At 43.0% G+C, this 11,871-nt stretch overlaps 1 protein-coding gene across 1 annotated transcript; it reads right to left on the reverse strand.

Moving 5' to 3' along the window:
• Window positions 1–1,519: 1,519 nt before the first annotated feature.
• Window positions 1,520–8,227, reverse strand: LOC103678524 (bile acid-CoA:amino acid N-acyltransferase-like). Its single transcript, XM_008707890.2, is given in 4 exon segments — window positions 1,520–1,675; window positions 1,677–2,117; window positions 4,438–4,640; window positions 7,244–8,227. Coding segments are annotated over 4 exon segments (1,329 nt in total). The 5' UTR covers window positions 7,773–8,227.
• Window positions 8,228–11,871: the final 3,644 nt, after the last annotated feature.

Raw genomic sequence — 11,871 nt, forward strand, 5'->3', positions numbered from 1 at the left:
TTGCAATTCAGTAGCTCAGGAATATTTGGGCTGTGACTTGCCCCTTAGAGAAAATATGTCAAATTTGACGTTGGACAAGGTAATTTGGATTGTTCTATACCCAGGGTCATCAAACCATGCCCTGCGAGCTCAATTCAGCCAACAGCCTGTTTTTCTGCTGCCTACGAGCTAAAAATGGCTTTTACATTGGTCAATGCTTAGAAAAAAATAAAAATTACTATTCTCTGACATGTAAAAATGTTATGAAATGCAAATGTCAGTGGCCATAAATACAGTTTAATTGGAACACAGCCAGTATCATTCATTATGACCTCTCTATGCTGCTTTTGTGTTTGTTTTTTTTAAGATTTTATTTATTTATTTGACAGAGAGAGAGACAGCCAACGAGAGAAGGAACACAGGCAGGGGGAGTGGGAGAGGAAGAAGCAGGCTCCAGCAGAAGAGCCTGATGCCGGGCTCAATCCCAGAATGCTGGGATCACGCCCTGAGCTGAAGGCAGACACCTAACCACTGAGCCACCCAGGCGCCCCTGCTTTTGTGTTTGAATGGCAGAATTCAACAACAGTGACAAAGACTTCATGGCCCACAAAGCCAAAAATACTTGCTATGTAGAACTTCACAGAAACAGTTTGCCAGCCCCTAAGGTACACAACCCACACCCTCCTGGCTCCTTTCCTAAATTGCAATTCTGTGAATCTCAGATTGTTTCTTTCTCAAAACGCTGTACATTTTGACACAAATATTACTTTATTTTCTTTTATGAGCATTTGTTGAATTATTGATGGTAGGCTGACTCAATCATGTTACCCCCATATCAACCTCTATATTGCCTTAAAATAATACACTCATTTACCCAGCTCTACTTTTCAGTGACAATGAAGTAACCATGAGCATGAGCATATTTTCAAATGTGAGAAATCTAAACATATTTCATTTGAGTTTTAAGAAATCAGCAAATATCAGCACCCGATTCTACTCACGTCTGTTTTACAAGCCAGGGGATTCTGTCATTCGTTTTGGTCATTTCTTTTTCTACCAGATAATTGCTATAATTATAAACCAGAATATTCTAGGGCAGGTAGAGCCTTAAATTTATTTTTAAAAATGTAAAACTCTCCGTGTATGATATTAGATTAAATGGAAACTATTTTTCCTTTCCAAAGGCAAGACATGACCACTGCTGGGGTGCCTGGGTGGCTCAGCCATTAAGTGTCTGCCTTCGGCTCAGGTCATGATCCCAGGGTCCTGGGATCAATTCCTGCATTGGGCTCCCGGCTCAGCGGGAAGCCTGCTTCTCCCTCTCCCACTCCCCTTGCTTGTGTTCCCTCTCTCGCTGTCTCTCTCTGTCAAATAAATAAATAAATAAAATCTTCAAAAAAAAAAAAAAAGACATGACCACTGTCAAGCTCCTGTTTCTCTCAGTAGAACTTCCCACAATAAGAAATCAAAGACGTTGTTCCATGAAAATCAAGGAAAGGGCTGGTATTATTTCTCTGGTTCTCAGGAGTATCTTCTCTTCTCAGAGTTGACTGGTCACAACTGGAACAAGGTGCTTCCTGAGGAACTTCTGGATCTCCTTCCAAGAATGCTCCTGGGCAGCAGCATGTGGGATCACCTCTCCACCCCAGCGCATGAATAGGCAGAGACTGGAGACCTCTGAGGCACAGCACAGCGGGGGAATAGGGAGGCTCTAACAGGTGGCCCGCCCCAGGGTAAGATAGCAGGGTCCAGTTGTTCTTCCCATATCTTCTCAACTGTTCTGTGGCTTGCTCAGCAGATGCTTTGCTGTTGAGATTCTTATCATCTTCTCCCACAATGAAAAGGAAATGTCCCTGGGCCTTTTCAATGGGGAGGAAAGAAGTCTCACTGGCTTCACGACAAGCTTCCTCAAAGGTGTGCTGCAACTCTGCTAACCCTAAGGCGTTGATGGATAGCAGTTGTGGAGAGAAGGCCAGGAGCTGACTTACCTGACCGCGGTACACCTGTGGAATGCTAGGTACAAAGTTGGGCCCGTTAATAAGCACGGTGGCTGTGACTTGTTTTAGGTGAATAGCCATGGAGAGTCCAATCCCTGCACCTCTGCTTATGGAGACTACCCCAATGCCTGGGCCGAGGACCTAAAAATAATGGAAATGAGATGTTGATTCTGTCCACCATTTAGCAAAACCCTACCATCTCAAACAACCAAAAAACTTGACTGGCCAATGGGAGACAAGCAAGGACTAATCCCACCCACATGCCCAGTTCTAGAGTTCTAGAATGCATAATGAGTGTTCAAAGAAAATACTCCTTCAAGAACATGTCAGGCCTTCCAAATGAAATACTATGGATTCAGCATGGTGTTAGCTGCTGAGTTTAAAATGCCCTAAAGAAATACCAATGTAGTAGGAAAAATAAGAAAGAGGCACATAACTCTTGTGAATGATATGAGTCAGGGTACAGCTGATTGGTAAACTGTGGGGTCTCTAGAAGTTCAGAGGAAAGGGTGCTCTCTAGGAAAAGACTGATCCAGTCCCAGGGGAAAAATTCTGATGGATCTGAACCTATTCCCCTTTGCTACATATTTTTTCAGCCTCTTTGTAAGGCCACTGCATTCTACCTGAGGTCCTATCTTGTATATTAAGAGAAGTAACTGGAATCATCTCCTTTTGAATTAAAAAGACCTTCCAAGCTCTGAAGTTCTATGTCTTAATATAAAAGATATCGAGTCACAGTTTTGACAATGAGAGGTGAGAACTCAGAATGGATTTGGCCAGGGAAGACAAAGTAAAAGGAAGTATAACATGGATGAATGAACAACAACAACAAAATGACTCAGTTATCTGCAAGCTTTTGGCAGAACACTAACTCTTATTATAATTTCTGCCACCAAATTTGGGATCAGCAAATTGAGAATGCTTAGAAGACACTTAAAATCAACAGATGGAGAAATAAGACCTGTAAGGAATTAAAAGATGGGTGGTCGCTCCTCTCACAGAAGAGAGAGCATGAGGCAGGCTTAGTGGAAGTACTAAGAGCCTAGGAGAGAAGTCTGGTTCCTGGGTCTCAGTAGTCATTGACTAACTATCTATGTGACAGTGGTAAGAACACTGATGGAAAAGTCACGCAGCAAGTATAAGTGGAACCAGGCTAAGAAAATGAACAGCAGAATCACATAACCTCCTCATTTCTCATCTAAGCCAAGCAGAAACTCAGCACAATAACATCGCCTATGTGATAGTTCGAAGACAACTCTATCATATGCATCAAAAATAGCTACTTAAAAATTCAATGCATCAATAGATTGTCAGTGATCATTGCTCATCTTATTACTGAAATTCTGATCATATTTTGGTGACCCTTATATGAGATAGGATGTGGTACAGAGACTTAATTTTACTTAGAGCAATTCTTTTTTTTAAGATTTTATTTATTTTTTTGGTAAGGGGGGATGAGCGCAGGGGGAGGGGGCCTGTGCAGGGAGCCCGATGTGGGGCTCGATCCCAAGACCTGCGGATCATGACCTGAGCTGAAGGCAGACGCTTAACCAACCGTGCCACCCAGATGCCCCTAGATCAATTCTTATTAAGAAAAAAATATCAGCAATTAGCAAGAGATAACTTGCAGCAACCCTAACGTAGCAGCAAAGCACATTTTAAAATTTAAAGAAGGTATGGATTGGAAAGTCCTACAGCATTATGGTTAAGTCCTCTCCAATAACTAAAAATGCAGGCCCACTCCTCGAAGAAGACAGATTCTCTGTCTGGAGGAGTCCGGTGATTTAATATTATCAGAGAAGGGGATAATAAAAAGCGTTGCATTTACTGAGGATGTCGTATTACCAGTTACTCTAGCAAGCCCTTTGCTTGGATTATCCCCTTTCCTTCTCACGAGAACCTTACGAAATAGCATCACTACCATAGTATTTAACAGATGAAAAAATTCAGTATTAGAAAGTGTCAGTAGCTTGCCCAGATTCCCACAACCAGATGGGATGGAGCCAGAAAGGCAACCCAGTTCTGTCTGAATCCAAAGCCATTGCATCTTGGGACGCCTGAGGGGCTCAGTTGGTTAAGTGTCTGCTTTCAGCTCAGGTCATGATCCCAGGGTCCTGGGCTCAAGTCCTACACCAGGCTCCTTGCTCAGCGGGGAGCCTGCTTCTCCCTCTGCCTGCCACTTCTCTGCTTGTGCTCTCTCTCTCTCTGACGAGCAAATAAATAAAATCTTTAAAATAAATAAATAAAGCCATTGCTTTCTGATTCCATCATGGACACAGGCTAACTTCCTGCTTTGTCTTTCTGAGCAAAAGACATTGGGTGTGAAATAAATCATGTAAATACTGTGAATATGTCATAGAACTTCAAGTTCACTGAGGAGAATCAGACTTGGAGGTTAAGAGAAGCCACAGGGTGTTATGGTTATTTAAAGACAGGGACTAAAAGAAAAGGCAAACATTACCTTAGGATATCTCAGAAGAAAGTTGACAGCTTCCTCAAAGTATTCTAATTCTGTCTTTTCTGGTTGGGGAGGCAGATCTTCATAGTTAAAGTAAGCCAAGGCCAAGGCCACAAAGCCATGACTGGCCAGGAGACAGGCCCGGAATTCAATCAGTCCACCGAGACCACCGAACAAGTCAATTACCCCTGGGAAACGTCCCTCTCCTGAGAAAGAACAAAACAAAACAGAACTGGGTATGAAGGGAAAGGAAAGAAAAAAGAAGAAAAACACAACAAGAAGAAGAAATACATCACAAATTCTGGAATCAAAGTATAAATTTTCAGTGGAATCCCCAGGTTTTCAGCCTTGTAGCTGGGGCAGAATTAAAGCTGATTGACTGCATTAATGGGACAAATATCAGGAAGGTTGATGGGGAACTATGTTCACCGACATGCTTAATCTCTGTAGTCAAGGGGTCTTGCAGACTCAAAGTGGCTCATTTCTTTAGTATTGGAGTAAAGAAAGCTATTGAAATTAGGGAAGGGCTTTTTAACCTATGAAAACGTACACAATTATTGCTTTAGGAAATCAATGAAGGTCCTGAAACTATATGCAAAATATAGGTTTATATGTACTTTTTTTTTTTTTTAAGAGAGAGAGCATGCACCCTGGGTGGGGATGGCACGGGGAGGGGCAGGGGGAGAGGGAGAGAATCTTAAGCAGGCTCCATGCTCCGTACAGAGCCTGAAACGGGGCTCAATCTCACAACCCTGAGATCATGACCTGAGCCAAAACGAAGAGTAGGACGCTTAACCAACTGAGCCACTCAGGTGCCCCTATGTGTGCATTTTACTAATGAAAGCTTCTATAGATTTAATTGGGTTCTCAAAATATATATAACTCAAAAAAAAGCCTTCAAAAGTATATGACTTAAAAAAACGCTATTGAAATGATTGTGTTAGCTAAGATCCCGACTTAACACTGCTCTGTTCCATTCGTCTGACTATACAGTGATGAAATCTTGCAGCCAAGCAGATGTGAATGATGAGCCCTTCCATGTAATAACAACCTGTTTATTCACTGCAGCTTCGCACATGGTAAAAAGTAGGGATGGTCAGAGTATCACTCTACACTCATGTTCTGTGTAGGCAGCTAGTTTCCTAAATAAAGCAGAAAAAGAAATTATGATGCACTTATTGGGGGCACTGTATTCTCGGGTAAGTGATTTTAATTAAGGAAGACTGGTCCCATCAATGGGGGCACCTGGCTGGCTCAGTCAGTAGAGCATGCGACTCTTGATCTTGGGGTTGTGAGTTCAAGCGCCATGTTGGTTACTTAAAGAGATAAGTGAGTAAGATGATACTTAAAAATTAAAAAAAGAAAGAAAGAAAGAAGAATGACTTGATTTAAAGGAGTATTGGCAATTTTCAAAACAAAACATTGCTATGTTTTCTCACTTGAGAAAAGGAGAAATAAAATGGCACTAAATATATCTGAGCTTTAAAATACCACTTCAGTAAGTGAATAAAGATGCTTTTCATCTCCTGATTGACAGGAAGAGGGAGGACTTTAGAGTACTGAGCCTCTTATCGTGGAAGAATGTCGTAGTTGAGAATTGGTTTGAGACCTGACTCAACCTCTTTTGGCCCCACGCAGCTCAACGCTCTTTCGTATCCCTCACAGAGCAAGCAGGACACGCCACACGTGCGTGTCCAAGAGGATTCACAGACAGCTCCCTCTAAACCAGCGCATCCCGAGGAGGGAGGCCTGCGCTGGTCCTTAGATTTGTATCTGAGGTGGGTGCGTAGATGCACAGACGTATGTGCCTCTTAGTTCCTGATCCCTACACACAACGATGTTGTCTGTATGCTAATTACTGGGTGTAAAGATACTGAGATTTACCCAACCAGCCGCATGGGTCATGACAATTTTGGAAAGGGAAGCTTTTATTCCTTCTACATCATCTATAACCCTGTGCTGCCGGGAACCACCTCTAACACTCCAGGCTTCCTGTACCCATCTCACTTCTACATGGTGATCCTGTTTCTAAAAACAGACAGAGAGGCAATACATCCTGATGATATGATGGCTGTGTCCCAGATCAAAGCTCATGCCTGAGGAAGGGGATCTGAGACACACCTGAAACCTGGACCTGTCAAGGGCCTCTTCTGGGGAATTAACGTGGCTTCATTTGGTCCCACAATAAACCCTGAGAAATGTACCAGTAGATGTTTTGAACCGCTTATTGATGTGTGGAAATCACTGTGGGAAACTGAGTTTCCTGGTAGGCTTTAAAGCCATCAGGGAGCATGTGGCATTAACTGTGGATTGATGGAATATTCTATAAATAGGCAATATTTATGGAACTAGAGGGTATAGAGTCTCTTTGCATCCTCTATATTTGTTGCAATATTTCAGTCCATTATATCATCAGCTTACTGGGTGCAATGACCTAAACCTAAGTTGACACTCAGACAAGACAGAACTCCCAGGAGAGAGTTCCACGATATCAGGATGTGGGTCCTCAGGTACTCGGGCTCAATACAGACGGATTTCACATAAATCCAAAGCTGTGAGACCCCATAATGCAGGGACTCCATAAACTACATGTAGTCGTATCCTTAGACAAGCTCCAGAATTGTTGAGATCAAGCGTCAGTTGGAATGGCGCATCCCCAGATTCTTGTTCTGGCCCAGAGTTAGCCCTGATTCTAAGGCTGGAGAGGACTACACCATGTAGTATACATACCCAAGTTAAACCTCCGCAGGGATTAGGCACTTGAAAGAGGAAGCACAAGGATGACAGCAACCAGGTTAATTCTACTCACCAGGAGGGAGAAAGAGGGCTCCCCAGAGGCGGCCTTCTCAAACTTGGATCTGTTTGACACCCAGTGCTCTGTACCACCTCTCCAAGGTCAGGCTGACTTTTGGAGCAGTGGTGGCGATGTGGGTTAAAAGTAAATTCGAATCACAAAGTTTTATTTGGACCAGGAGGGGGCTATTCATCACATCTCTTTTTGACAATTTCGTTAAAAGTTTTTCAGGTTTCAGGGACCAGAAGAGACCCATAGGGTGGACTCCTACATAGTCACCGCCCAGTGAAGGGTCCCGCTCCAGATCTACCTCCCCAACTTCACTGGCCTTATAGTAGGCTTGAGAATGAAACAGGTTCCCCTTCTCATCTTCCAGTGATGCCCGAAGAAGCACTATCTGGAAGGGCGGCAGGCCCGTAGCTCGGATGTGCACTGGCTCATCAATAAGCGCGCTTGCAGGAGTAGCTGTCAGCTGAGCCATTGTACCGTGCGGCACTCCGGATGGTCCGCAGTGATGGCTGCAGTGAAACCGGGATATACACATAGGAGAAGAAAATAAGGCAGTGATAAGGTTAATGAAAGGTGAGCGGGACCGGGAAGCAGGCTGCTTGGGATTCAGCTCTAACTCTCCAGTTATTTAGCAAATATCCTGATACAATCTTCAAATGCAAGACACCTGAGAGCTTTTGGCAAATTTGTAGAAGACATAAAACAAGTAGATATGTTTTATAGTAATTAGGAGCCGGGATGGAGGAAGCAGCAGCCAGCTACACGAATGGTATCGACACGTCCAAGGAAGATATCACAATTGGCCATCCAGAGCCCTTGAAAAATCAGATGCAGTGGAGGATAAGAGTAAGATGTGCAGTTGAAAATGGGGTTTGTTGGGGTGCCTGGGTGCCTCAGTCGGTTACAGTGTCCGATTCTCGATTTGGGCTCAGGGTCTTGGGATTGAGCCCTGCATGGGGCTCCGTGCTCAGCACGGAGTCTGGGAGTGTGCTTGTCCCTCTCCCGCTGCTCCTCATCCTGCTTGTGGTCTCTTTCTCACTCTCTTAAATAAACAAACAAACAAACAAACAAACAAACAAATAAAATCTTCTAAAAAAAAGAAAGAGGAAAAAAAAAGAAAACAGGGATTTGTTAAACACCTATGTATATGGAAATGGTGCCTCCACTACTGATCCCCTCCCCAAGTCCTGCAAACAGAATGCCTGGCATCTAAGAATTCACCTCTAACAGAGCACCAAAAACAGACAAATCTTCTCAAAAGAATGAGGACAAAATCTTTGGGAAGAACAAGGAGGCTGACATATGGATTACTCCCTAAAGAAAAAGTACTCACAGCGTCATAGTTAGGCTTACCCAGTCCTAAGAAAACCAGATGCTGACAAGCCCTTCAGGGACACAAAAATTTGCTAAGCTTTTCATCATCTCCCTATTAAAGATAAGGATTACGTTTCTCCTTTGCGTTAGTGTGAAGAAAGCCACAAAAATGACCTTTGTTCCCATTCTAATAACCTAACCTTATCTGGATAAATACAAAATCAATTTTTTTTTTGTTTTCTTAAACTCATTAGATTGCCAGGAATCTAAATGAACTGAACGCCGGTGAGTGATAGGTCCCTCCTAGGAGAGAGGAGACTTTCTCTTCTACAAAGTGATTTCATCTATGATAAGATAGCAAAAAAGAATCCCCCGTAAAGAAAAATTAGGAGAGATCAACAGAAAGTTTAATGCAACTTTAACGGATGTGTGCGGGCTGGTTTGATAGAATTCTGAGAAACTCCACCCAGAGTCCTTCTCCAAGTGCCAACCCTTAAGGATTTGGCCATGTGCCCTAGGACAATACATCAAAGCATGAGAGTAGAGACATGAGCTGAGAGAAATCTGTCTGAGGCATTGCAGGTCTTCTTATAAAGCAAAGAAGTTAACTTCCAAAGGATGGGGGAGCACAGCCAAATAGAGAGATTTCTCCAGGCCAGAAAGCCAGGAGTGGGACTCCAGAACAAAGAAATTTCCTTAGTGACCCTCTTTCTAGAAGAATTATAAATCAGAGAGAAATATCTTACAGTTAGAAAAGCTAGCAACATGCCCATAAAAAAACAAAGATATCTCCAGAAGTTCAGCGATGCTTAGACCCCAGTTTCTTCTGATGAGAAGGGCCTAATCCCATACCCAAAAATATCTGAAGGCAGTTGTGTGTGGGATCAGGTAAAGCTGCAGCAAAGCTGAGGCCCAGGTCAACCACAGGCAAGACTGGTTCAATCTTTAATTCTAACATTTTGACAGAGTAGGGCTTCGCTCTTTTCTTGAGGTAAATATTACTTATTCTAGTCATTTCTTTTATATGAAATATCTGGAGTATGATTTTCAAAATTACAAGACACAACAGAATCCAGAAAATTGACCCATGATCATAATGAGAGCAAACGGTCCATAGGAAAAGGCACAGAAATAGCCAAGAGGGTGGAATGATCAGACAGGAACTTTGTTGTTGTGTGGTTGTATGTTTGTTTGTTTTTAGAAGACACAGACTACATCAAAAGCTAATGATGTACTGCATGGTGACTAACATAATAAAAAAATTAATTTAAAAAAAAGAAGACACAGAGAGCACCCCTTCCCCTGCTTGTGCTCTGTCTCGCAAATAAATAAATAAAATCTTTAAAAAAGCCTTTAATATGTATATACACATGTGTGTGTATTTAAATGCGATTGAAAGACTATAAAATAAAAATAATGTCATGTGGGGTTTATAGAATACATAGAAATATAATGACAAAAAGGTGGGAATGGAGTAAATAGAATTATACTGTTTTCAGATTATTATATTACTATTTTTCAAGCAATACAAGATTATTTGCAGGCAGACTGTAACAACTTAAAGGTACTAGTAGGAGCTCAGCTGAGCCCAGGGAGACAGAGAAAGCCGAGCAGGTTAGGTGTCAAGAGTATCTGATGAAAGCAGCAAGCCAAAAACAAGAGTCGAGCCTTAATCACTTACCGTGAGGGAGCAAGTGCCTGGTCAAGACAAGGATCGAGGGTCTGAAGTCGGCAGGTCAGCCAGTCCGCAGGTCAGACAGACGTGGCAGTGGGTTCACTATGAGGGAACCCCAAACGTGGGATCCAGCAGTTCTGAGGTCAGGGTAGAGCGAGGGGAAGGAATAGAAGTGGAAAAGAACTGGCTGCTGAGTCAGACCGAAAGAAAGAATCTTTTTTTTTTTAAGATTTTATTTATTTATTCGACAGAGATAGAGACAGCCAGCGAGAGAGGGAACACAAGCACGGGGAGTGGGAGAGGAAGAAGCAGGCTCATAGCAGAGGAGCCTGATGTGGGGCTTGATCCCACAATGCTGGGATCACGCCCTGAGCCGAAGGCAGACACTTAACCGCTGTGCCACCCAGGCGCCCCCGAAAGAAAGAATCTTCAAGCATTCCTCCTCCTCACATAAAGAGGCCTCAGCACGTGTAACTGGCGAAGACTTTGGATTGTGAGGAAAGGTCTGATGAAAAGGAGATTTATAATGAAGGCTCCTGGGTAAATACGAAAACATGATGGGCCTGACTAGTGACTAGGGAGACCAGTAACTACTGAGCGGCCTGAGTCCTTGCCTCCCAACTTTTTCCAGAGATTGCTATGCACTGGCTGTACCCCAAGTCCGGTGCTGGAAGGGCAGCATTCCACCACGATGCCTGCCGACTAAAGCCTTTATAATTGCCTATAGTCAGTTCTGGAAAATCACACATAAGTTTTTGACCAAGAGCTAGACTTCTCAGGTACCTATTATATTCTCTAGAATAACACACATACACACACATACACACACACATATTTAAGTAACCCCAAAAGAACAGGTGTTCCAGTTACTATGGCTGTGTAATAGACCACTCGAAAACTTAGAGGTGTACAATAGCTATTATATTATGCTCATATGTTCTGTGGGTTGGACATCAGGACAGGGCTCAGTGAGATCAGCCATCAGTTGCAAAGACAACAACCTTTTGGAGACTACTAAACCAGCACTCACAACTGTGTAGGATCAAATCCTTGAGTTATACATCAGCGGGGTGAAGGAGGCTAAAGGAAAGACTATCATCAATTGATAATTTAAGCAAGTTCAAATCTGAAACTGCTATTTGCTATACCATGTGTAAATCCTTGTGCATTTTTAGAGAGGGGAGACTCCCTGGTAAGAGTAGGGATGAGGAATGAATATGACAGCTTCATTACTCCAGAATAAGAAGAGAAATAGAGTGGTAGTTGAAGGACGGGTCAAGAGTTTGCTTTGTGTCCTACCTTGCATTCCTCGAGAAGACTACCTTGAAATAAGAGCTCAAAAGCAAGTCGTGTACTTTGAGGGGTTTCCAGGAAACATGAGTGCACCGGAGCAATGGGAAGTAACCAATAAATGGTTGGTTGAGGGCTGAGTGGTGAGGGAGGAAGGGGCCTTAATTTCCTACCACTTCCAGCCTGCCATGCTGAGAGGGAAAGTGGACTCTGGAGGCCCAAAAAAACTATCAGGCACAGGAATCCCAGGTCTGATATTGTGAGTCAGGCCTGTGCACTAATGCCACTAGGGGAAGTATATACAGGCAAGGTAGTGACAGTATCTGCTAACATTGTATTCTGTTTTTAATGTGTG

This window comes from Ursus maritimus, unplaced genomic scaffold, assembly GCF_017311325.1.
Source record: "Ursus maritimus isolate PB19 unplaced genomic scaffold, ASM1731132v1 scaffold_17, whole genome shotgun sequence".
Classification (NCBI taxonomy): domain Eukaryota; kingdom Metazoa; phylum Chordata; class Mammalia; order Carnivora; family Ursidae; genus Ursus; species Ursus maritimus.